The 26433-nt window shown below is 43.9% G+C and overlaps 1 protein-coding gene across 3 annotated transcripts in view; it reads right to left on the minus strand.

The window, feature by feature from the left end:
- Window positions 1-7955: 7955 nt before the first annotated feature.
- The window catches only part of CWF19L2 (CWF19 like cell cycle control factor 2), a 109323-nt gene continuing 90845 nt past the window's right edge, over window positions 7956-26433 (minus strand). For 2 of the 3 annotated variants that reach the window (XM_053311519.1, XM_053311521.1), the window contains exons 15-18: window positions 18259-18414; window positions 16720-16800; window positions 9205-9306; window positions 7956-8581 (exon numbers count right to left, since the gene is read on the minus strand). In XM_053311519.1, coding sequence (XP_053167494.1) covers window positions 8441-8581; window positions 9205-9306; window positions 16720-16800; window positions 18259-18414 — 480 coding nt within the window. In that variant the 3' untranslated portion in view covers window positions 7956-8440. The remainder of the gene's footprint in view (window positions 8582-9204; window positions 9307-16719; window positions 16801-18258; window positions 18415-26433) is intronic. The other variant, XM_053311520.1, reaches the window with a different exon arrangement.

A 26433-nucleotide genomic window follows, 5' to 3' on the forward strand; every position in this document is an offset into this window, starting at 1 on the left:
GTTGCAAAATGAAAATTAAAGCAACCCATATCTCATGGGTCTGCTTGTTCTTAAGTCTTCTCTTCTCTCTGCAAAAATCAAAGCAAAAAAAAAACAGTGTTTAAAGAGAGTGGGGAGACCAACATTTGCTTCCATAGTAGGGCCTTTTATGCAATGTAGGCCCTGATGCGTTGCTCTTTCACAATCAGCTGTAAGTAAGGATGGGCATGAAACGTTTCATGCACATCCATGGTGGTGGAAAGCAGCTAGGGATGCACATGAATTGTTTTGGGGCCTCTAATTTGAGGTGCTGAAACAATTTGAGTCCCCCTGGCCAAAATGTTTTGGCAGGGAGAAAGCGGGTGGCCGCGTTAAATGGAAGGAGGCAAGTGTTACCTTCCCCTCCAGTGCTTCCCCACTGCCAACTGCAGCACTGTCACTTCCAAATGGTCGCGCCGTCTCTGCAGATAAGCCATGCCACACCACGGGCTTCCTGCACGGGAACAGGAAGTTCCCTATTCCCAGCATCCTGCGGGCATCGTTGTCACATAAATGGCATCCACAAATGTGCAGACACCATTTACGTGATGGTGTCCGCAGCTCATCTGCAGAGACAGCACAGCCATTTGGAAGCGACATCATTGCAGTGGGTGGCAGAGGAGCAGGTAAGAGCTGCCTCCCTCCATTTAATGTGCCCGCTTGCCCTCAGCTGCACGTTTTGGCCGAGGGAACTCAAATTGTTTCAGCACCTCAAATTAGAGGCACCCAAACAGTTCGTGCAGATCCCTAGCTGCAAGTAGAATTAAAAGTCGTTCTATGCAACTACTGTTTAAACATAGAGCTATATTATCCAGCACTGTGTCCAGACCCCAACCTGAAAGTGGATGACTCAGAGGATGAGGGAGAGCCAGTCGCAACAGAGAGACTCACTTCCGATATCTAATCCCCAGCACCATCGGAGCTAGAGCCATCAGAGCCTGCTTCTCCCATAGCAGTTTCAGATGGCCCACAAGATCTAGTACCGTGTAGGGGGCAGTCAGCCCCTTCCATGGAACCAACTTCACCCCAAGAGAGAAAGGCAGCGCTGAGCCCAGGCTGAGTTTCAACAGGAGAGGCAGAGCATATTGTAGATTGTCATGCAGTGCCTAGGAGAAGGCAGTAGGGGGCATGGGGTCATGGGGGCAAGTTACCTAGGTAACCAGAGCCCAATTCAGACATTATGCTGCAGTTCATACAGATATCTGTACACTCGTACATATGCTTGTGTAAATAACTGTACTGGTGTTCATTTAAAAAGTGAACCTGGAAACAGCCCCTTCAAATGCATAGTACAGATAGGAAGTGCACTTCTGTACCCGCATTCAGCATAACATGTGGATGACTGTACCTGTGTATATTGTACACTTGTTCAAACTATATCTCGAAGGGAGATTTCATAAACTTCCAGTGGAACAGCTCCTTTGTCCCTGTAATAGGGGTGTGCACAAAACCAGTTCAAGCCCAGTTCAGTTCAAGTCCAGACCGGACTCGAACCAAACCGGGCATGTTCGGTATTGTGCCCCCCAAACATCCTCCTGGCTCCTGGTCGGTGGTAGCAGCCATGCAGGGTGGGGGGGGAGTCTCTACCATCTCCCCCTCCCCCCGCCGACCTTCTCCCACTGCAAAAAGGGCCAGTTCAGATCATTGGGCATGCACAGTGGCCTCCAAAATGGACACTACTGGAGGATGGGACAGAATGGCCCCAAAATGAGTTGTACTGGCCCTTTTTAGAGTGGGAGAAGGCTGGTGGGGGGAGGAGGAGATGGCAGAGACACCCCCTCACAGCTGCCACTGAGAGAGAGAGAGAGAGAGAGAGTGCACCCCCAAACTGGCTCTGAGCCAGCTTGGGTCAAGCCAGCTTGACCTCGAGCCGGTGTGCACATCCCTACCCTGTGGTGCTGGCCAAATGGAAGATATTATACACTATGTCTTTTACTGTCCCTTCTATGATGTGATTAGGGGAAAAACATTGAGACAAATCATGGATGAAATCAAGGGCTCGGATATGAAATGTCTGATTTGCCTTCTTGCAAATGCAATCCCATATGTTATCTACCAAGTTGCCACATTTGCCTTGGTTTGCTTTAAACCAACGCAGAAAGAAATTAACATCCATTATGCTTTGTTCCAAACTGTAGTGCTGGTCTCAGCTTAACTAATACGGTATCATTATTTGCTGGATTTCATTGCATACTGGGTTTTGTTTTTAACTTTTTAAAATGTTATTTATCATTTATTTATTTATCATATTTTTATACCACCTGATATGTACATCTCTAGGTGGTGTACAGAATTTTAAATTATGTTTCTGAAGCTGTTGATGAGTGAGAGAAGCTAGAAGAAGAAAGACAGAAAAGAGTGACTAAGAAGAAGAGTGGAAGAAAGCTACCCCCCCCCAAAAAAAGCCGAGAAGATGTGAAGACTTGAGACCTACCTCATGAGACAGTTCCTGTACTGGATCCAGAGCAGCAGAGATCAGCGGTTAGAGTTTGCACAACCTTGGCCCTCCTGCAGCTGCACAACCTTGGCCCTCCTGCAGCTATTGGGCTACAACTCCCATCATCTCAGACTACTTGACACTGTGGCTAGGGATTATGTCCATTGTAGTCAAAACACAGCTGGAGAGCCAAGGTTGTGCAGCCTTGGTTTTAAGTTTTCATGCCTGACTGAAGCTATGGGGGAGTTTTGTGGGACTGTGGGAAGGGGAAGCTCCGAAAGTGGGAGAAACTGAGTATTATATACAAAAGAATATTTGTGTAACCGTCACTGTTAGTTTTGTTGATGTAGTACTAGCTGGGCCGGGCACAGAGCATCTGTGCCTCTAGTTCTCCCCCTTCCTTTCCCCGCTCCCTCTTGGTTTTCCCTCTGTTCACAGTCACCACCACCCCCGCCACCGCCGTTTTCATTCCCCGCCCGCCTGCCCACTGACACTTTCTCCCCCTCGCCCACCCACCGCCGCCGCCGCCACCACCACCACCACCACTGCCCCCCCCCGCCCGCCACCACTTGTTTTATCCTCACTTGCTGTGTGGATAAAAATAAGCATGAACACTGCTCTGAGCTCCTTGGAGGAAAAGCGGGATATAAATGTATTTTAAAAAATGTACTGCTTCCTGATTTATATGACTGGGGAATTTGTGAAGAATTGCTTCTTAATCCACTTCTAATCCCTGTAGTCAGAGGTTAATTATTGGGCATTCTTGCCTCAACAGAAACAGATAAATTAAGAAGCAATTCATTACTACTGCACCAACCACTACAATGAATAGGAAATGGAAGCATAAACTGCAAGGATGAAACTTTTAATTAAAGGCACAGAGGCCCATAAAAACCTCAGGACTGGTCTATACTGGACAGGTCGGCAACTGCATTTTATTTTTAAAAAATCCACAAATCAGGTTGGGGGAGGGGCACACAAGAGGGTAAAATAGAAGACATTGAAATGGGAACAATTTGGCAAAAACGTTAGCTGGTTTCTTTAAAAAAAAATTGAACGAACAAAACATGTGAATTACAGAGCAAAGGGCTAGTTTGGAATAAAAGCTTAGCTCTGTAAGTGATACAGAGATTATTATTTTCAAAATGTGGGGATCAGGCATACTGCTATACTCAAACAACTCAGAATAATTTAAGGAGTACAGTCATCCCTTGCCAACCGTGGGTTTCCCAATCACGGATTTGAATATCCGTGACTGGGAAATTGTGGCAAGTCTTGCCAACTGCAACCTAAGTATCTGTGTTTGGGCGTGATTTTTTGGAAATTTGGGGGGTTGGGGGGGTCATTTCCAGGGCTTAGGGGGTCATTTCCAGGGCTCAGGGGGCAGTTTTTTCTATTTTTAACTTTTTTTCAGTCTTGATGAGACCACGATTCCCCTAACCCCGTTTCCCATTGGTTTTAATGCCTTGTCAACCACGAATTCACCTAGCATGAGGTTTTCCAGGAAGTGAACCTTTGTGGTTGGCAAGGGGTGACTTTATAACTATAACCAGGGGCTATTTTCTCTCTCATTTTCCTTATTGGATGCTTAGAAGGTATAGTGGAAGTTCAAAACCAGGTTGGGGTGGGGGTACTTTTGGACCAGCATGAAGCTGAATAAAGTGATCCAGATAGGACTGAAGATGTAATAACTGATGGTCCTGGTTATTCTAGATGGTGTGCAGCTTGTTCTGGGTGGAGCTGCACTTCCCCTACTCATCTTTTATCAGTTTTGCTGGTTACTAATCTATTTTGTTTCCATTGAAACATGCTGGATCTTGCCCTTTAAGATTTTAAACGGCCTGAAGCCAAGGCCTTTCAAGAATTGCTTCCTCCCCCTTAAAAACTGAAATTAAATTCAGGTTATATCTGTATTTACCTGAAAAGAAGAGGACTCTGAATTTAAGATGACCCCTCAATTTCTATCATCCAAGAACTTGAAAAAAACCTAGACTTGGATTCAAATAAATATAGTAGATAGGGTCTCCATTTATTCCATAGAAATGCATTATTGGTTTGAACACCATTGAAACAGCAAAAAATCTCAATGTAGAAATTCCATCCACTGCTCTCCAGCCCGGAGGCAAGAAATGCCACCGACAAATACATACTGACACCACATACAGGGAAAGGCATTCTCTCTCTGGAGCACACAACATCCAAAGCAGCTTCATCTGACTCATCCTAATATTTGATGAAGGGCTGCAAGTATTTTTGGCATGTTTCAGACACCAAGTGTTAGAAGAATTAGTATGCATTGTACTCTGTGCAGATTACATATGACAAGATGCACAGGTATTGGCTGCATCGCCAAAGAACTGATTACATACAGTGTATAATGAGCTACCAACCAAAGTCCATGGAACTACTGCGAACTTAAGACTGAGTGCCTATCTGCACAGAGACCACGGCTCAGTGATCAAGCACATGATTCTCAGGTGTCCAGTTCAATACCTAGTATTTCCAGTTTAAAGGAACCTCAGATAGCAGGGCTGGGGAAGATCCCGCTATCAAAGACAGGCCCAAAGATTTAGGAGCCAGATTGCTTGCTGTTCCCATGGAAGAATCATCATTCACCCCTAGCAACACCCTCCGCATGAGGGAGTTAGACTTGTTACCCACCTCTGGCAATGCTTCACAGGGGTGTATGCAATCCCTGCCTTGCTTGGTGATGTTATATCTTGCTTGTTCTTCTGGTCGTATCTATCTGGCTTTGGTGAGTGATGGAGCATCACAACCAGGAGGAATGAGCAAGCAAGGTGAGGCCGGTTGCTCTTTCCTCCTCCTGGTCGTATGGATCCATGATTTGCTTGGATCAGACAGACACAGTGAGGAGGAGGAGGAGGAGGAGGAGGAGGAGGAGGAGAAGCAAGCAAGCAAGCAAGGCACAGACAGGTGGCTCCCTCCTTCTGCTGGTTGTGTCTGTCTGGCTCGGATCAAGGCAACGGATCAAGGCAACCAGATGGAGCAATCTGTCCCCATTTTGCTTGCTCACTCTTGACTGCCAGTTCCTTGCCTGGCTCACACTTAAATTTCCAGGTGCCATGTCAAGCTGATGCCTGGGAATTGTCAAGCCTGACCTAAGATCCTAGAGACTGCTTTCAAAGGACTCAGCTTCATGGTCTGACTTCAGTATTCGGCAGCTTCATACATTCCTTGAAAGCCTTTAACAGAGGGCCTTGACAGATGGCATCAAGTCTAAGCATGAGGCCTGCCAAGTGTAAGTTGGAATGGATCTGAACAATTTTGCCTGCATAATGTACTGCAAATTGGTCACAGTGGGCTGCGTATGGCTGCACTTGGCTTTCTTTCATCCAATAAACCTCTACTCCCCGAAACAGTTCTGCAAGAGGACACTGAGCAGACACAATGGTGGAGGAGAAATATAACTTTTTTGCTGTTGTCACTGTCATGGTGTAGGTTCTGACATGACCTCTAGCCTGTGTCCAGTCTGATTCGTTACAAGATTTCTACCATTCATAATCTAGCCATTGGCTTGCCTGATGGCTAACAATACAATGACTCAGTAGCTAATAATCCCTGCTAAGTGGGCAAAGAAGCACTTTTTAAAATGGTACCTAAATATAAGGCACCTCTTATATTGAGCAGGGGGAGAGCATCTACTGCTGGGGCGTGTGTGTGTCTGTGTCTGTGTGTATATAGATTGTGAGCCCTTTGGAGACAAGGAACAATCTTATTCTTTTTTTCTTTTCTTTTAAAAAATGTAAACTGCTTTGAGCACTTTATGTTGAAAATGGCGGGGGGGGGAACCAATCACTTTTCCTCTGTTAAATGGCAGAACTAAAGACCCTGAACAAGTTTAACTTGGGCAGGAGATAGAGCCATAGCTCAGTGGTAGTGCATCTGCTTTCATGTGGAAGATCTAAGGTTCACTCCCTGGCATCTCCAGGTGTGTCTTGGGAAAGACTCCTGCCTGAAACCTTGGAGAGTCACTGCCAGTCAGTGTAGACAATACTGAGCTCTCTCTACCTAATTCCTCACTCTTCTAGATGTCTAGATGAAGCACATGGTTTGTTTGCTTTGTGTTGTTTTTTACATTTTATATCTCGGTCTTCGTCCAAGGAGCCCAGAGCGGTGTACTACATACTTAAGTTTCTCCTCACAACAACCCTGTGAAGTAGATTAGGCTGAGAGAGAAGTGACTGGCCCAGAATCACCCAGCGAGTATCATGGCTGAATGAAGATTTGAACTCGGGTCTCCCCAGTCCTAGTCCTGCACTCTAACCACTACACCACGCTGGCTGTTTGAAGCAGCTAGAGCTCATGTACAGGTGAAACTCGGAAAATTAGAATATCGTGCAAAAGTCCATTAATTTCAGTAATGCAAATTAAAAGGTGAAACTGATATATGAGACAGACGCATTACATGCAAAGCGAGATAAGTCAAGCCTTAATTTGTTATAATTGTGATGATCATGGCGTACAGCTCATGAAAACCCCAAATCCACAATCCCAGAAAATTAGAATATTACATGGAACCAAGAAGACAAGGATTGTAGAATAGAACAATATCGGACCTCTGAAAAGTATACAGTGTACTGTGCTTGATTGGCCAGCAAACTCGCCTGACCTGACCCCATAGAGAATCTATGGGGCATTGCCAAGAGAAGGATGAGAGACATGAGACCAAACAATGCAGAATTGCTGAAGGCCGCTAATGAAGCATCCTGGTCTTCCATAATACCTCATCAGTGCCACAGGCTGATAGCATCCATGCCATGCCGCATTGAGGCAGTAATTGCTGCAAAAGGGGCCCAAACCAAGTACTGAATACATATGCATGCTTATACTTTTGCACGATATTCTAATTTTCCGAGTTTCACCTGTAATATGTGGCTGGCTCCATTCTGAAATCTTTACAGTGACTAAATAAAAAGAAAAACATAAAAGGAACCAGATAGGTTTTGAGCATCCCCTTTTCACAAAGCAGTTTAGAATTTTGCCTAATTAATCTTATACAGGAGAACCCCATTATCCGTGGGGGATTCCGTTCCATGGGTGGGGGGATGGATAGTGAAACCGGGGATAACTGAGCATTACGGCAATGGAAATCGGGGGAGTTAGGTTCCTGAGGCAGCAGGGCAAAAGGGCTGGCAAAAATGGGGTGAAGGGTCTGAGGAAAATGGGGTGAAAAATGGCCTGGAAGTGGGGGAAATTGGGGGGGAGGGGAATGCTCTATCATGCTGTGTCCCCAGCTGTCCAGCAATATCCCTTTTTTTTTTAAAGCATTTTTTTTCTTATTTCACAAAACCAGGCCAGAAAAAGGCTCCCTTACTCAAAAGGGAAGTCCGCAATTAACAAGGTTCTCCTATATTCCTATTTTTGTATAGCATTTAGTCAGGTTACAAAATATGTTTTCCCTTTTATGTTTAAATGCCAGTAAATCTATTTTGTTTTTAATTGCAATACTATGCCTCGGACAGAATGTTCCAAGAAAGAGTTGTACTTTCAACAGGATTTTATTTGAAAGGGTTTTTTTTAAAAAAATGTACACCTTAAGCAGCAAATCTAAGACATTACAAATAAAGAAATAACATGGTGCTGAATTTAAAAACACACCTCACTGAACTAGAATCTCGCAAGACAGAATAGCATTTTACAGAATAGACAAATACAGGAAAATGAATGGAAGAGGTACAAAATAGACTTCTGTACATTCCTCATTAAACAGATTTAAAAGTTAATCTTCATCAAGCATTTAAGTCCACATGGTACCACTGAAATTAATGTGTCTTTCAATACCCAAGTTTCTCATGATGAATTGCCTCCCTTTAGATATAATTTTGCCTCTTAATGGTGTTTACTAGGAATGTTGAAAACACCCAGATTTTCTTTTAACACCAATTCTTCTCTAAAAGGGAATTTTGTATGTCTTGACGGCCCACTGGCACTCGAACTACTGCATGTCACAGCAGGTTACAGTCTTCATTCTTTACTTTTGGTGAAATCAAAGGCTTTCCAGCTCTGGGCAAACTGCAATACCTTCCTCCTCTGGTCTTCAAAGTTTTCTTGGAGGCCTTTTCTCCAGAGCCGAGGCTCCAAGTCCAGCATGCCACCAATTATTTCCTTTAAAAGCAGGACAAGCACAGAAGAATATTACTGCTCTTCATTAACCTGGAAATCCCCCACACCTGTCCAAAACAAAGACTGCAAAGGTGTGTGTGTGGGGGGTAATCATTCTAGCTTTGCATTTTAAGAACAGGTGACTCACCCACTTGAGTACAACAGGAAAACGTACTATGCAAACTACCTCTCTTAAGGGCTGTGTGGGAACATTGAGAGCAAGATACATACACACACACACAGCTACCCACTAAATCCTAGATTTTACTGGGGGTGGGGAGGACATGAGCAATTGGATTAATTCCTAAATCTATCACTGAATCTCTTTAGACTCACAATATTGATTCTGCTAAAACAATTAGTTTCAAGCAAACATTTATCATGACTCCTGCTTTGCATGCTGAACTCCCAGCATCATGCAGAATGGATTAACTCTGCTGCTCAGCCCTTCAGATTAAAAAAAAAAAAAACTTTACTCATGTTGTTAGTTTGTTCTAAAGCATGCAAAAATAAAACTGGCATGCCTATCTCCATTCTGCAATAAAAGGCAAACATAAATTAGCATAGCTCATGGGAAACATCTCATCCGCTGGCTTCTCTGAACAGGAGCTGTATATTTCAATTACCTTGCCAAAATAAAAAGGGAACTTGTGTTGATCTTCAACGACATGAGCAAAGCCTCCTTGCAAACCAAAGTCCACAGCAAAGTAGGGTAAGCCTTTTGGAACCTGGACACGCATGCCAAGGAAAGGAACTCTGTATTAATTATATGCTTCAAAGAAACACATTTAAGGTCCACTCTCCAAAATACTTGAGACTAAATTAGTTATTTGGATCAAGGGTTCCCAACCTGTGGACCCCCAGATGTTGCTGAACTACAACTCCCAGCATCCCCCAGTGACAATAAATTGTAACTGGGAATGATGGGAGTCGTAGTTCAGCAACATCTGGAGGACCACAAGTTGGGAACTCCTGATTTAGATGCTTAGCCTGCCCCAGCCCAGAAGCTTGGGGGAAATAATGCAAAAGTCAAAAGGCCTGTTCAGACCATATTTAGTCTGCTGGCCCTTGCACACAAAATACAGATGTGTGCTGTAAGTGTGCATGTCCATTACCCCTTGGCACATTTCCCTAATATGTGGGGGGGGGGCCAGGGGGGTGTCAGATCAGCAGTTAGTAGTACTTGCAGTGTGTGCAGAGAAGCATTCAGACAAACCACCCCGTTCACATGGTTAAGGAATGGTGGCCCAGCATATTGGGAGGGAGAAAGGTCATGCACACTCATGGCATATGCAGAACCTTGTTGAGTGTGCAAGGGCCAGCAGATGAAGGATCATCCGAAGTGGCCTAACAACAACATGATTTCAACCTGAGTCTCAGAGGCCAGCAACACAAAGAGATGTTACCACAGTTCCAAAAGGGGCTCTGACTCAAGTCTGTGGTGGGAGGGAGTGGGATTCCTGAAGTGGCTCAGTTTGGAAGCAGCTCTTGAGAAGACAAGGCTCAGACCAGAGGAGATTTACTACCCAGGATTTTGTGAACAGGAGCTTGCAAACAGATATGAAAGGAGTTTGTGTGGAGTTTAGTGGAGAAGTGTGAGGGGAGGCAAACAAGTGGTCCCCCTTTAATACAAAGGAGACACCCAGGAGAAAGTGAGTACCTCCCCACTTTTGTAATTTTCTTGGAGAACAGTGCTTAAAACCTTTAATTAGCAGGCAACTGCAGCTAAGAACTATCTTTCAAGTAAACAAGCTCTATATATTCTAAAATATCCAATAAAAAGTTTTGAAAGTAGAATGCCAGCAGGGAAGAGGGTGCTTCCCATTATATTGCATGGAATGTTGTATGTATGACTATCTGCCTGAGGAGCAGAAGTCATGGGTGTTCGATCAGTGCAAAGAGCTCCTGACTCTCAGGGAACAAGTGTTTCCTCCAAGCCAAGGTGGCTGACCTGTAGAAGCTCAGGGAGGCAGAGAGGTATGTGGATGAGACCCTTAGGGATGCGACAGAGGCATCCCACTCCCAGGCTGACAGCTCTTCTGCTGTCATGAAGTTCTCAGGGAAGGAGGACATCAGTCTGAGGAAGAGGGGAATGCTCCCTTAGAAGGAACCCCTTCCTTGGGTGAAGCACCAATATCCTCTCACATAGAGGATACTCCTATGCGGGTTGGGGGCCTCCTAGTAGTGACCGATTCGATTGTTAGGAGGATAGAGAGATGGGTTTGTAACCCGTGTGTAGACCACACAGTGACTTGCCTGCTTGGTGCAAAGGTTGCACACATCACAAAGTATCTAGACAGGCTTTAGGCAGTGCTGGGGAGGAGCCAGCTCTTGTGGTGCACTTCAGCACCAACGATGTAAATGCAGTCAGGAAGTTCGGGAAGCCAAATTTAGGCTGCTAGGTAGCATATTGAAGTCTAGGACCCCCAAGGTAGTGTTCTCTGAAGTGCTACCTGTTCCACATGCAGGGCCAATGAGACAGGGGGAGCTGAGTGTAGGTAAGATGGTGGTGATGGGAGGAGGGGTTTAGATTTGTTAGGCTCTGGTTAACATTTGGGGGCACGCAAAGCCTGTACAAAAGGGATGGGCTCCACTTGAACCAAGACGGAACCAGACTACTGGCGCTTAAAATAAAAAAGGTTGCAGAGAGACTTTTAAAATGATGCCTGCAGGATTGCCAAAAGGAACTGGGTGATAAATAGTTCAGCAAGCAAAATCCCCTAAGGTGTGAGGGTGTGAACTTTTCAGATAAACCAGAAGGAGACAGAATAGAACCAGAAGTAGAGCAGACAGAAAGACATGACCAACTGGTCAAAAAAGTCAAATGGCAGGAAAAGAGAGAGCACACGCCCACGCCAGGTAAAAGATTCGGCATATAGGTATTTATATACGAATGCCAGAAGCCTCTGAGCCAAGATGGGCGAGCAGGAGTCCTTGGTTGCTAATGAAAACAAGGATATAACGGGCATAAAGGAAACGTGGTGAAATGGTGACAGGGAGGTGGGGGATAGGGGGTGGAGGGATAGAATATTAAAGAAGAGATAGAACCCAACAAGCTAGAAAACCTAGAAGGACCGGAGTCCTCCACAGAATCATTATGGGTGACAATACAAGGACTGAAAAGAAATGTGTTACTACACAAGAAAAGCTCCACTGGATCAGGCCCAGCTGGACCAGGCCCAAGGCCCATCATCCTGTTTCACACAGTGGCCCACCAGATGCCTCAAAGAAGCCCACAGGCAAGAGGTGAGGACATGTCCTCTCTCCTGCTGTTGCTCCCCTGCAACTGGTATTTAGAGGCATCTTGTCTCTGAGGCTGGAAGTGGCTGACAGCCATCAGACTAGTAGCCACAGATAGACCTGTCCTCCATGAATTTGTCGAAGCCCCTCTTAAAGCCATCCAAGCTAGTGGCTATCATCACATCTCCTGGCAAAGAATTCCATAGATTAATTATGCGCTGTGTGAAAGATTAATTATGCGCTTGTCAGTCCTAAATTTCCTGGCCTTCAGTTTTATGGGATGATCCTAGTATTGTGAAAGAGGGAGAAAAATTTCTCTCTGTTGCTGTGCACCAAAGGTCACCTGGGCTATAACACTGTCCACTCTCTCTACTCCATGCATAATTTTATACACTTCTATAAGGTCTTCCCATAGAAGCCTCTTTTCCAAATTAAAAAGCCCCAGATGCTGTAGCCAGTTTCTTAATTGGTGAGCAGCCGCCAATAATGTCTCTTTCATACCCTTGCTGAGTTTGTCAGTGTTTGTCTTATGTGGTTTAGATGGTGGCACCAAGCCCCCCAAAAAGGATCAGATACAGCTGTAGAGGCCCCTAACATAAGAGAAAACAGCTGGCAGGACTGATGTTCCTTAAAGTTTATAGATATTCCCCATGTGTTTTGATTAAGAAATTTGTCTCAAGGGAATTTTGGAATCATAGGAAAAGCTCAATACAATGCAAGCTTTTAAAAAAACTTTCTTTTTTGTATTGAGCTGCTTCTCAGATTCCCTTGAGAAAGATTATATAATTGAAAGACACTGGGATCTTTTCTAAATTTTTGCACCAATCTTCTTGACTGTTTTCTTGAATTTGGTTTAGAGGATTCAACAAAAAAGGTAGTTCCAAAAGGCTAAACCTTTGCTATAGTTTGGACATCAAAATGACTTCCCACTTGATGTGAACACCTAAAGTACACAAGGCAAATATATGTCCCTAAACCCTCAAGGACACAAACCAAGGAAGCCTAAATGGTTGGAGTCTCCCTAGCACATGCCCATAGAGTGAAGAGAGATGTGTATCTACACTTCACATTGTGCATGTTTATCCTTGGAAATACCACTGTAAAACTGGAATATCCACAGAACAAACAATAGCCATGCAACGTGTGATACGGCCGAGAAATGTGTTCTGTATTTTCTTTAGTGTCACTCAGCTGGGGGGGGAGGGGCGGAATCAGGCTCTCTGTGAAAAGTTACCATCATCATGCAAGGAAGTTCATGGAACCCTTTAAGGAAGATGAAATTAAAAGTAAACAGTATATAGGGAATGGGGCCGTAGCCCAATAGTAGAGCATTCACTTTGCATTCAGAAGGCTGCAGGTTCAATCCTTGTTATCTCCAGGTAGGGCTGGGAAAGATACCTTGAACAGTTGCTGTCGGTCAGTGTAGACAAAACTGGGCTAGATGGACTCAATATAAGGCAGCTTCCTATCCGTGTTCTTATGTTGTCCAAGCTATGCTCCATATCAAAACCACAGTTTTGCCTTAACTGACACAGGAAACAGGTGCAAACATCACACTACCTTTAATCCATTATGCCTAGGACATGTTTCCAAACTGAATTCAGCAATACCTCTAAGCATTGTGTCCCTGATGAGGTGCAATTGAGGAACATGTGTCTATATTTCAGAGGCATAATAGTTAAGGAATACGCCTAGACTGCTAAGTTAGCGAAGCATGTTAACAATCCCATCCTGATTTATTGTGTGCGTTCAAACTTGCATTTAAAATTTGCTCTGCCAAAAATCATTTTAGTGCCATACTCCCATAACCAATTTAGTGCTATAGATTCAAGAGCAGGGAAATGGAAATACCAAACAGGGGAAAGGGGGAACACAAATTATGTTATGTTAGAAGCACTTAGCCCTGAAATTTAGTTTTGCAGCTATAAAATTAAATGATGCTTTGGTGCGTTGGTTCTGATTGCTTTGAAACACATAGAAATAATGTTCTTTGCTAACATTTCCTTATGCTTTATGACTTAAGTATATGCAAACAAAGTTAAATAAGCCATAGTTAAACACACCCGGTTTGTTCTACAGCAGAAAGCTAAAAGAAAAAAGGTAAAAATGAAAAAATGTTTTGAGGAGGAGAGCACATTAAGAGTGGAAATCTATGCACTAGAGAGCTAGTATGAGCTAGTGTGAACAGAAGAACAGCCCTGCTGGATCAGGCCCAAGGCCCATCTAGTCCAGCATCCTGTATCACACAGTGGCCCACCAGAAAGCACCCATGGATCTAGGCTTTTTTGTCTCCTCTCAGAGCTGAGTAGGCAGACCCCATCATTCGCTAGACAGTGAAAACAAAATCTAAGAGAAAAATGATTTGGGGGGGTACTGAAACAGCATCTGCCTGGAATAAAGATCTTCACCAACCAACAATAAGGAGTGAGAACCAGATAAACAGTAAATACAGTTCCCAGCAGCCCTTATCTCCATAGCAGACCCTGTTTGGATGTGATCTAGAAATGAGGGAATGCCAACAGGTCTAAGCGCTTTCCCACCCCCCTCTCCACCACCATAGCTCTTGTGCAGAGCACAAACTATCTTTGCTGGCTAAACCGAAGACTGCCTGGACTGCAAGCAAAGGCTCCCCCTCACCCAAGCAGCTGAGGTTCTCATATGTGCCCCATATGAGCACATATTAAGTGCCCATGTTAAGTGCAGGCTTTAGACATTTTCATACCTGAGCTAAACCCTGACCAGTTTTGCCCTAGTGGCAGATACCAGTGCCAATGGCTGACATGGAACATAGGTAGCTGCCATAGACCGAGTCAGACCATTGGTCCATCCAACTCAGTATTGTTTGCACAGACTGGCAGCAGCTTCTCCAAGGTGGCAGGCAGGAATCTCTCTCAGCCCTATCTGGAGATGCCAGGGAGCCTTCTGGAACCTTGAAACCTTCTGCATGCAAGCAGGCAGGTGCTCTTCCCAGAGCAGCCCCACCCCATGAGGGGAATCTCTTCCAGTGCTCACACATAAAGGCTGTCCACACAAGCAGCCCTACGCAGGCTTGAGCAGCCTACCTGGGTCGAGCTGCAGGTATGAAGCGCCAGGATTGAGTCCGATCCCGGCACTGCCTCCTTGGGTAGCCCGGGGTTTTTAATTGGCCTTTTACCTGGGTAAAAAGATGCAGGCACTCCCTTTCCCCCCTAGGTCCGGGATCATGTATATGCTTGGATCACAAGCAGCCTGTGCAGACAGAGTCAGGAGCACCTGGTTCTGGCCTGAGGGGAAACCCCTCAACTCCCCCGCACGGTAAATTTAGGGATGTCTGGAGGCCAGGCTGGCATTTTCCCAGCCTCCAGATCTCCACACTGCCCAGAGCAGCGTGGATTGTGTGGGCATGCAAGCCGCGTGCCCCACACATGGATTGGAATCATTGGGGGGAGGTAAACTCAATCTTGCCTCCCCCCCGCCTGCCCGCCGAAAATGGTTGCGAGAATGAACTTAAGAGTCTCCCATTCACATGCAAACCAGGGCAGACCCTGTTTAGCAAAGGGGACAATTCATGCTTGCCACCACAAGACCAGCTCTCCCACTATGCTGTGCAGCCAGAGAGAAACAACCGTGGGTTCCAAGTACACTCCCAGCCTTTAACACTTTCCTAGCAAACAATATAATCCCTGGACACTACTGCTACGTTTCAGTTAATAAAGGCAGAAAGCATTCCTCTTCAGTGGTGCAGAGCAAACGCACAGTCTGGAGCAAAAGCTCCATCCTCAGAAGAAGCGACTTAACGAACAGTGCTCAAGGTTTGACTGCTGCACTAGAGAGACAGATGGGGAAGCCATTTTCACTCCCTGCCCCGCAAATCCTCTTTTCGCATTTAGGAATATGGCTGTGAGGCGACCCTTGTGGACATATCCCTAGATGCTTTCGTGGGGAGGGGAAAGAAGTGAAAAATCGCTTCCCCCTTCCTAGTGTTGCAAGGCAAACCTCATATACTGCTTGTCAAGGCAACTATGACTAGGAGCATAGGGAGCTGCCTTATACCGAGTCAGACCATTGGTCCATCTAGCTCAGTTCTGTCTACTCCGATGGGTGGTGGCTCTCCAGGCTTTTCCAGCAAGCCTTTCCCAGTTCCATCTGGAGAGGCCCAGGGTTGAATGTGTGACCTTCGGCATGCAAAGCACATGCTCCACCACTGAGCTACAGTCATTCCTTCCAAGTCCAGAGCTCTTGCTCCACTATATCGGCTCTTATTGTAAGGCTGTGCAGCATAGGAGGAAAGCTGGCCTGGTGGTAAAAGTAAAGTGTGCTGTTGAGTTGGTGTCGACTCCTGGCGCCCACAGAGCCCTGTGGCTGTCTTTGGTAGAATGCAGGAGGGGTTTTCCATTGCCATCTCCCACGCAGTATGAGATGATGCCTTTCAACATCTTCCGATATCCGATACAGGTGTTTCCCATAGTCTGGGAAACATACCAGCGGGGATTCGAAGCGGCAACCTCTGGCTTGCTAATCAAGTCATTTCCCCACTGCGCCATTAGGTGGCTTAGAATTGTCCCCTTTGCTAAGCAGGGTCCCCCCTCCCCAGGTTTGCAAGGCTGTGCAGCATGTTCAGCCACTACCTTTATAAAAGGTTTTCCCCATCAAACAAACTCCCACCCACCTGAGTTGGCTCACTAGCATCAAATTTGTATTCCTTTTTATTTATAGAGCTCCAATATATCTTACTGATACCAGTTGCACTGCAACTGAATTCCAATCTAATATCTTCTCATCAACTATATTGAATTATCTTTTCCCAGCTTACTGTCCTGTCTTTTAAAATCTCATTCATGGCTCAAAAAAAAAAAAAAAAAACCACCACTCGCATGTACAAAACCTGCTTTGTGCTACAGGGAACAAACTCCAATACGTACAGACTTGCGAACATCTTTTGAAGACAGATCAATCAGCTTCTTATTCATGGACCATTCTTCATCAGACTCCATTATAGCTTTCTGGAAAATTATTGCAACAGTGTATGAAACAGTCTTGGAGTGGCACTAGACGCTATAAAATAGAGCTTCATTTGTAATAAAAAGCTGATCAGAAGGAAGACTATGCAATTTCAATAATGCATATTAATTTCATAATGTAAGAAATTACCTTGGAGACATTGCTACAATTTGTAGAATTCAATTTACATAAATTAAAGCACATTGAAGACTTATTTCATACTAATTTTATTCAGTAGCTTTCACTTTTTATTTTGATAGTTTCAGAACTGCAGTCAAGCCTGACACAACTTACCTTGAAGCGAGAACTTCCGGTTTACAGAATTAAAAAGCCACAGACCCTTAAGAGCTCCAAGAATTCATTAAGCTCCATTAGCCTTTCCCTCCCTTTTTGGCACACATACAACACACGCCATTGTGGCCAGAACCTAAGGGGTATACTCATGGGTCAAATGAGCTGTAACCCAAAATTTGGCTCACTGTGCCATGTGTCCATTTTCATTGTGAAGTGAAATTTCCTGTATCTATCCTTTGGATTTCAGGCACTGCTACTACTAAATTATGTTAACATAAACTACGTTCCCATAAGGCTCAAACATTCATAATCCACACAAGCTCCTACAATATTCTGTTGTGATGAGACACTGAGGGCTGTTTGTATATCACTGCTATCCTACACGGTTCTCTACAGGCAGTGAGATTATGAGGGGCTCTGAGTTGCATGCCTCCTTTCCAATCTGACCCCCACTCCCGCTACACACCTTTCTCATTTTGCCTCACTGCCTGTAAAAGTGAACACAGAAGGGCCAAGAGAAATCATGTGTTAAAATAAACGAGAGCTCGCCCATTCAAGTGTTCCCCTTGAAGTATGGGGAAGCAAGGAGGAGAGCAGGACTTGTGGTAACAAGCATGAACTGCCTCCTTTGCTAAGCAGGGTCTGCTCCGGTTTGCACCTGGATGGGTGTTGTCTGTTGTAAGATCTTCCCCTTAGGGGATGTTGGCCGTTGTTCAGTGGAAGTGAATCTGCATGGAGATGATAAGATACCATGGGAGCCCTCTCCTACTGCTCAGAAAGGATTCCTGCAGTTTCTTACCTTCTCAAAAATGGCAGTGGAAATGAGACCTCTGGTGAGGAGATCTGGGTGTCCTGCGTGCCAAGAGGACTGAGTACACTCACCAGTGGTCAGCTGGCAAGTGGATTTGTAGTTGCCTCCTCCCAGCCCTACCTGGAGATGCCAGAGATTGAACCTGGGACCTTCTGCATACAAAGCAGATGCTCTACCACCGATGCTCTACAGCCCCATCCCCACTTTAACACTTTTACTGGGAAGAAGGAAGGTAAGCTAATGTGAGAAATAAACTTGCTTCATGTCTGGCGTTTCATACACATTTCCCACTTTTGTGGCGGGAAAAACGCTCTTAGAAAATGAACAGAACTCGAAAACTTCATTAATCAATAACCTTGAAGTAGATGGGAGCCATATCCCCCACTTCCTTTGGGAGAGGAATGCATTCATACACCATGTGATATCGCTTCTTGATGCTTAAGTTTGTTTCAAGAAAGACACAATCCAGCTCTTGAGCTTCAAACATCTTTACCAAGGTTTTTCTGAATATCTGCAACAGAGGGAAGGGAGAGAGCCAAATTAACTATGGCTTCCAAAACATAAAATAAACTACATAATGATAATGAAGCTGCATCCATTTCTGCTATCACTGAGAAGCCTTCTATTTGCATAGGCTAATGTCACATTACATTCGATGTAACACATAATGAGCTCGGCACTGGAACATGATGAGTCATTTTAAATATTTATCCCGGTGTCAGATGTTGTCTTGTCTGTCAAATGAAAGGTATCCTGAACTTTCGAAAATCTGAGGGGACCATAAATGGAGGCAGCAGCAATAGGGGGTCTCAGAGTCCATTTTCCCATAAGTTTATACCTTGTCTTGTATTGACTCCAAAGAGCACCCTTCCTTCCAATTACACGATTTATCAAAAAGTGACATTTTCATCAGGCGTGATTGACCTTTAAGTCAGATACTAATATTCCCTTAAAGAAAAGCAATCTTAGCTCTTTCATCTCCATTGTGCAGAGGTTTACCTGACCTGTTACTGTAACAGACTTGACCTGTGGTCACACTCGCCCATTCTCCTCTATAGGATAGAATGTCACAATTGATTACAGAGGAGATCGGTTTATCTCTGGAGTGGCGCCTGGAAGCTGGCTGTTTTAAGACAAACAGATAGGCTGGAAATCACAGTCTAGATTCTCAATAAAATGAGAGATGATGTCGGTATCCTAACTTGAAATGCTGTGATGGGATCTGGTAGAGGGGAGGGAGGCGCCAAAGAGCTTCCTGATCACCTTTGAATGCTATCACATCGCAAATCACATGTTGGAAGCATCTCAAGTCACTAACCATTTGCAAATCATTAGACCCATGGCTTAAAGAGATCACCATTTTATTTTATACCCCATAAGCATCATCAGACTAGTACAGTTAGGGCACGTATTACACTAGGAGCTAACTGCCATGTTAACAGTTCAATACAAAGTTCAATATGTCTGTTTTATAAACACTGGCAATTCCCTACACTAATTCCTATATAACAAAGCAGTACACTCGGATTTCCCAAGCAAATCAAGGCATTTGACAGTGATTGCCTAATTGTAGAAGGTGACCCTTGTCTTAATAGGCCTAACAATTAAGTCCAAAACTCCCACAGGATTGGGAGTAACATGGTTATCCTAGTACCTTGGTTATCCATAGCCCTGCTAACAGGCCAAAGAAGCACCATTCAAAGTGGTGATTCTCTTCATATTAAGCAGGGGGAGAGTAACTGGTCATATTCATCCTCAACACAGCATCCTCCTGTGGCTGTTGCCGGTGTCTACCTAGAGTGTGAGCCCTTTGGGGGCAGGGGACCATTTTCTATGTAAACTGCTTTGCAAACTTTTTGTTGGAAAGTGGTTTATAAATAGCAGCTGTAATACTACCACCACCTTCGGGCAGCATCAAAAGACACACAGCATATCAGGGCATATGGGTCATGCTGGTGCAGCAATACTTTATTTTTTATTTTTTATATTTCTGTAATGTCCAAAACTTATTTGTCTGGGCAAATTACAATTAAAATAATTTAAACATTAAAATAAATTGAAAGTAATAAAACTATAAATCTAATTAACAGTCTGGGTGAATAAATATGTCTTCAGTGCCTTTTAAAAAGTTGCCGGAGATGGGGAGGCTCTTATTTCAACAGAGTAAAAACGGTAAAGTTCTGCCCTTGAGTTGGTGTCGACTCCTGGCAACCACAGAGCTGTGTGGTTTTCTTTGATAGTATATAGGAGGAGTTTACCACTGCTGCCTCCTGCACAGTGTGAAATGATGCCTTTCAGCACCTTCCTATATCGCTGCTGCCCGATATAGGTGTTTCCCATATTCTTGGAAACATACCAGCGGGAATTCGAACCAGCAACCTCTTGCTTGCTAGGCAAGTCATCTCCCCACGAGCGCATTCCAAAGCTCAGGGGCAGCAACGGAAAAGGCCCATCCCCGAGAAACTGCCAGACAGGTTGGCAGCAACCACAGACGAACCGCTCCAGATGATCAATGGGCGGTCATGGGGCTCACGTGAAGAATGTGTTCTTTTAAATGCCCAGGGCCTAAGCTTTTTAGCTCTAGTAATGAAAGTCAAGGAGAAACGTGAAAAAATGGGACTATGACTAAATGTAAAGAAGACTAAACTGATGACAGTGAGCAACCATCCTCAGAATTGATAATCAAGAGACTAAAGTGGTGGATGGCTTCTGCCTTTTAGGATCAATCATCAACAGTGAAGGATCCAGCAGTCAAGAAATACGGCTCAGACTAGCACTTGGTAGGGTTGCAATGAAGGCTTTGGAAAGGATATTTAGATGCCGTGATGTGTCTATACCTACAAAGATTAGAATTGTCCAGGCAATGGTTTTTCCCATGACCCTCTATAGATGGGAAAGCTGGAATCTGAAGACGACAGACAGAAAAAGTAGTGACGCTGTTGGATGGATTCAATTACGACAACAATGAATGCACCACTGAGAGTCCTTAAAGGCCAAGTTGAAGGCACATCATCCTGGAGAGAATCTATGTGGTCACTAAGAGTGGACACCGACTTGACAGCACTTATATGATTTTTAAGGCTATATAGGTAATAACCAGCACCTTCTATTTTGCCCGGAAACCTATCGGCAACAAGTGTAGCTCTTTCAACATAGGATAAATATGGTCTCTCCTAGATGACCCAGAGACCAACCTGGCCGCCACATTCTGTACTAACTACAGTTTCCAGACTACATTCTATATTACAGAATCCTTGTATGTCTGTGAGTCTGTCACTTAACACTCCATCAAAGAAGGTCTCACATTTATCACCAGGGTACTAGTAAGAGCATTTGGTTTTCACAAGATCATTTAGAGGGTGAGACTTTACAGCTAAATAGGTGAATCTCCAAGGTTCTATCAAACAAGCAAAGTTTCTAACAGCCTAAGGTCCAAACTACACATGGCATTAAATGCACTGGTGACCATAGGAACATAGGAAACTGCCATATACTGAGTCAGATCATTGGTCTATCTAGCTCAGTATTGTCTACACAGACTGGTAGTGGCTTCTCCAAGGTTGCAGGCAGGAATCTCTCTCAGCCCTATCTTGCAGAAGCCGGGGAGGGAACCTGAAACCTTCTGCTCTTCCCAAAGTGGCTCCATCCCCTGAGGGGAATATCTTACAGTGCTCACACTTCTAATCTCCCATTCATATGCAACCAGGGTGGATCCTCCTTAACTAAGGGGACAAGTCATGCTTGCTACTATAAGACCAGGTCTCCTCTCCTTAATCATTTCAGGATTGACTGTACTCGTGAGTAGCAGCTGCACAGGGGTGAAATTTGGACTGGGGCTACAGCGTCAAACCCTTTGTGTTTATTTAACTGCATTTACTGATCGAGTATTTAATCATTTGCCTCGGTGCACTTTCCCTGATGAAAATGTAGAACACTTTCCCTAAGCAGGCACTGAAGTGCCACTAAAAGGCACTTAGCTGCTTTAGAGGGGCGATGATTTTCATCATGAAGGTCAAAGGTTTTTTAAACCTATCTGAATACTCTGGTCCCAATCTAAACTGCACCCCCATGTTGCTGCTACTCATGAGTACACACAGGCTTGTCACTACATGCTAACGTGCTTAACATCACGTGTTGCTTTGCCTACATAGCCAAACCACAGAAACATTTTCAAAAACAGAATGTTGTTTCCTATGGCACAAGACAGTGAAAGAGAGCTGGTCTTGTGGTAACAAGCATAAACTGTCCCCTTTGCTAAGCAGGGACTGCCCTGGTTTGCATTTGAATGGGAGTCTCCATGTGAGTGCTCTCTGCTGTAAGATATTCCCTTAGTGGATGGGGTTGCAGCTCAGTGAAAGAGCATCCATTCCATGCAAAAGGTTCTAGGTTCAGTTCCCACCAGTTCCTGGTAGGGCTGGGAAAGACTCCCAGCTTTGAGAGCTGCTGCAAGTCAGCATAGATAGTATTGAGCTAGGTGAACCAATGGCCTGACTTGGTATAAGGCAGCTCCTCATGTTCCTATGGTCCCCTTTCATAAGGATCCCTGTTAGAGTGTTGGATCATATCGAATGTATGTACTTAAGTTTGGGAACCAGGGATAGACTGGGACTTCTGTTGGTGTATCGATCGCCCCACTGTTCAACAGAGTCCCTAACTGAGCTGATGAACTTGGTCTTGGGCTTGGTGTTGGAGTCCCCCAGGCAAGTGATGCAGGGGGACTTCAATGTTCATTTTGGGACCAATTTGTCCGGGGCGGCTCAAGAGTTCATGGTGGCCATGACAACTAGGCCTATCCCAAGTGGTCTCAGAACTGATACACATTGCTGATCACACACCTGATTTGGTCTTTCACTCTTATCAGCATGATGTTTTGTGGGTGGGGACTCCTGAGCTTTCCCCATTGTCATGGACGGACCATCATCTGATTAAGATTGGACTCACAATCACTTCCCATCTTCACAGGATCCCATCTATTAGGATGGTCCGCCCAAGAAGGTTATTGATCCAATAGGATTTCAAGAAGCCTTGGAGGGATCTGGCAATTTTCAAAAAACACTTGAAAACCCATCTTTTCGCCCAGGCTTTCTCAGCTTCCTAAATTTTTAGGTTTTAATTTCTGGTTTATTTTTAAATTGTTAAATTGTTTTTTGTTTTTGTTTTTTACTTGTTTTATGCTATTGTTAACTGCCCAGAGATAAAAGTTTGGGGTGTTGTACAAATTTGACGCATAAATAAATAATAAAAATAAATTTAGTGTTGGCTCTGCCGGTGATCCTGTTGATGCCCTGGTGGAGAATTGGAACAACAAACTCACCCAGGCAATAGATATGATTGCACCTAAGCATCCTCTCCGACCCGGTTCAAAACTGGCCCCTTGGTATATGAAGAACTATGAGGGCTTAAGCGGCGAGGTAGAAGACTGGAGCGCAAGTGGAAAAAGACTCTGCTTGAATCCGACAGATTGCATCATAGAGCTCATTTGAAGACCTATGCTCAGGCAATGTGTGCGGCAAAGAAGCAATTCTTTTTTGCCCATATTGCATCTGCAAGCTCACTTCTGGCGGAGTTGTTCAGGGTTGTGAGAGGGCTAATATGTGCCCCTCCTCCCTTGAATCCAAATCTGGAACCATTGATTACCCACTGTCATGTGTTTAACGAATTCTTTGTGGGGGAAATCTCTCGTATTCAGGCCCACTTAGACTCCATATCCACAATTGCTTCAGTATCTGATGTGGAGGTGTCCAGCAACTTCTCTTATGCGATTAGGCTGGATCAGTTCCAGTTTGTGACTCCTAAGGATATGGACAAGCTGATTGGAACAGCCTGTCCAGTTACCACCGGTTTGTTTGGTGGCAACTCAGAGGCGGGCCTTCTCTGTAGCTGCTCCAAGGCTTTGGAATGCACTCCCAGCAGAAATTCACAATCTTAATTCCTTACTGGACTTCAAGAGAGCCCTTAAAACCCATCTGTTTGGCTTGGCCTTTCAGGGTTTTTAATTAGTTTTAATTGTTTTAATGCTAACCTGGTTTTCAGGGTTTTAATTGTTCTGATAGCTTAATTGTTTTTTAAGATGTTTTTAATTTATTCTATTTTAATTTAATCTATTTTAACAGTTAATTGATTTTAATAGTTTTGTTTTAATGTAAACTGCCCTGAGCCTTTTTGGAAGGGTGGTATAAAAATTGAATGAATGAATGAATAAATAAATAAATAAATAAATAAATAAGCAAGCAAGCAGCGGGACATGCTTGAAAGAACAGGGGCTGAGGGAGCAACTTTTATAGCACTTGAAAAATCAAGATTGCAAAAATTCTTTGGAAATGATATAAAGACAGACCCCATGAAACTTCTGCCTCAGACTTTGCTTTACAGCTCATGCTTTGCCCTGTAATAAAAACACATCTATCTGCCTCAAGATCACTACAAAGCCAAGCAAACGCTGTGAAGGCAGGCGAAGAGTTGTCAACAAAACTACTGGCATCAGGATGTCCAAGTAGCATTGACATTTAAATGCAAATTAAATTGAAACAACCCCCTGGCCAGCATCTTCAAGAATCACACACCAGTAAGCAGAACTATTCATTATGCTGTTCTAGTTGCAGAGACCAAGAATTAATTCAACAGCTGACACATTACTGCCTGTCACTTCCACTAGCTCCCATTCTGCCAATGGTATTTTAGAAGCTTTCAAGCCAAATTAAAATGGATAAATGCTCTTTTGCCACTTATTTTGCCCTAGTAGCTGCCAAAAGTAAGAGCTTCAAGAATGGTCCACACATTTGAACTATAGGCAACCTACATGTTTGTCAAGTGACTGGGATTTATTTAGACCAACTAGAAATTGAAATGCAAATATGTAATTAACTTGCCAAACATTCTTCAAAAGTACTAAAGCATGACTTAATTTTATAACATGACATACTGTAAGACCCCAGTGCTTTCTTTCAGTTAGGTAAAACACACTCAGCAGGACTGTGGTGCCACCATCTTAAATTTTCCTAAATGCAGTTTGGGGCCAGCATGCATGGGCCAAGCACTGTCAGGGACACATCACAGGCCTCTCACTTGATCCTAAGTCAGGGTTCTCAAATGTGGCTGCCTATATGGCCATTATAACTGAGGATTATGGGAGTTGAAGTCCAACAGCATCTGGGCCCACATTTGAGAACCCCTGTCCTAAGCAACACAATGCACTCCCATTTTAAGATGTTGTCTAAGCTTATGTCAAAACAGGGTATGCAAAAATATTTTTTGGATCGCTTGAGCAGGGATTCTCAACGTTGGGTCCCCAAATGTTATTGGGCTTCAACTCCCATAATCCTCAACCAAAGGCCACTGGGGGTTGGGGATTATGGGAGTTGAAGTCCAATAACATCTGGGGAACCCAACACTGAGAATCTGTGCTCTAGAGCATGTCTCCCACCACCACCAATCATTTGACCACTGAATCAATGAAAACTGAAAAGCCAGGCAACAAATGAAACCGCATGGCCCTTAACCTGAGTCTGAAAGAGGTTTGTTTAACAATATCTTCCAACCTATTATGAAAAGGGTGCAACAAAAGAGAGCACATAACATAAAAGCAAAAAACAGACTGTATTAGTCTGTGATCAACACAAAACTTGTTTTTTAAAACTCTGACAGAAGCAGAATAGAAATCTTGCTAGCTATTTATTTAGTCAGATTTGTATGCCACCTTTCATTAAAATAATCTCAATGTGGTTTACAATATATTTATAGCAGGACAAAAAATAATTGAAATAGTACTAATATTAAATTTCAATATTAAAAATATCAATCTATTAAAGTTAAAAGACATTATAAAAGTTGTGTATAGAGATGATGGCTCAGCTATGAAATAAGGAACTTCACCTGTGTTTCAGTGGTGGTAACCTTGAGTTTAATCTTACCCATAATTTTTAATCCTAGAGTTGTAACCAAAGAGCAATGAAACATGGCTGAACCATACACTTTTATATCTTTCAGCCTGAAATAATTAGTGGCAACATTCCCAAATTTATGGCTGCCTGCTTTCATACTGCCTTTTCCATTTTCTTCTCAGCACAATGCTGTAATTTCTGGTGTAAAAGCCACTTTAGAGGTTATTTTAATTTGTTCAGTAAAAAAAATTAACCCCCCCTATTGAAACTTCTCAACCATCTCAAAAACCAAAGTAGAAATCTGGATTAGTTCTGACACCATAAAATCAGAAGAGCCCTACTGGATTAGACCAATAGCTTATGCAGTCCAGCATCCTGTTTCCTATAGTGGCCAACCAGATGTGTCTAGGAAGCCTGCAATCAGGAGAGGAAGGTATAAAACCTTTCCTGTCGTTGCTCCCCGCAACTGGTATTCAGAGGCATTAATCATTACTAGCAGCCATTGACAGACTTGCCCTCCACAAATTTGTCTAATCTCCTTTTAAAGCCATCTAAACCAAATGACTAAACTAATGCCAATGGGTATAGCAACCAGGCTCAGCATGTATAATGAAGATACTGAAGTGGTGTATAGCTTCTGCCTTTTAGGA

Source organism: Hemicordylus capensis, chromosome 3 (genome assembly GCF_027244095.1).
Source record: "Hemicordylus capensis ecotype Gifberg chromosome 3, rHemCap1.1.pri, whole genome shotgun sequence".
NCBI classification, from domain to species: domain Eukaryota; kingdom Metazoa; phylum Chordata; class Lepidosauria; order Squamata; family Cordylidae; genus Hemicordylus; species Hemicordylus capensis.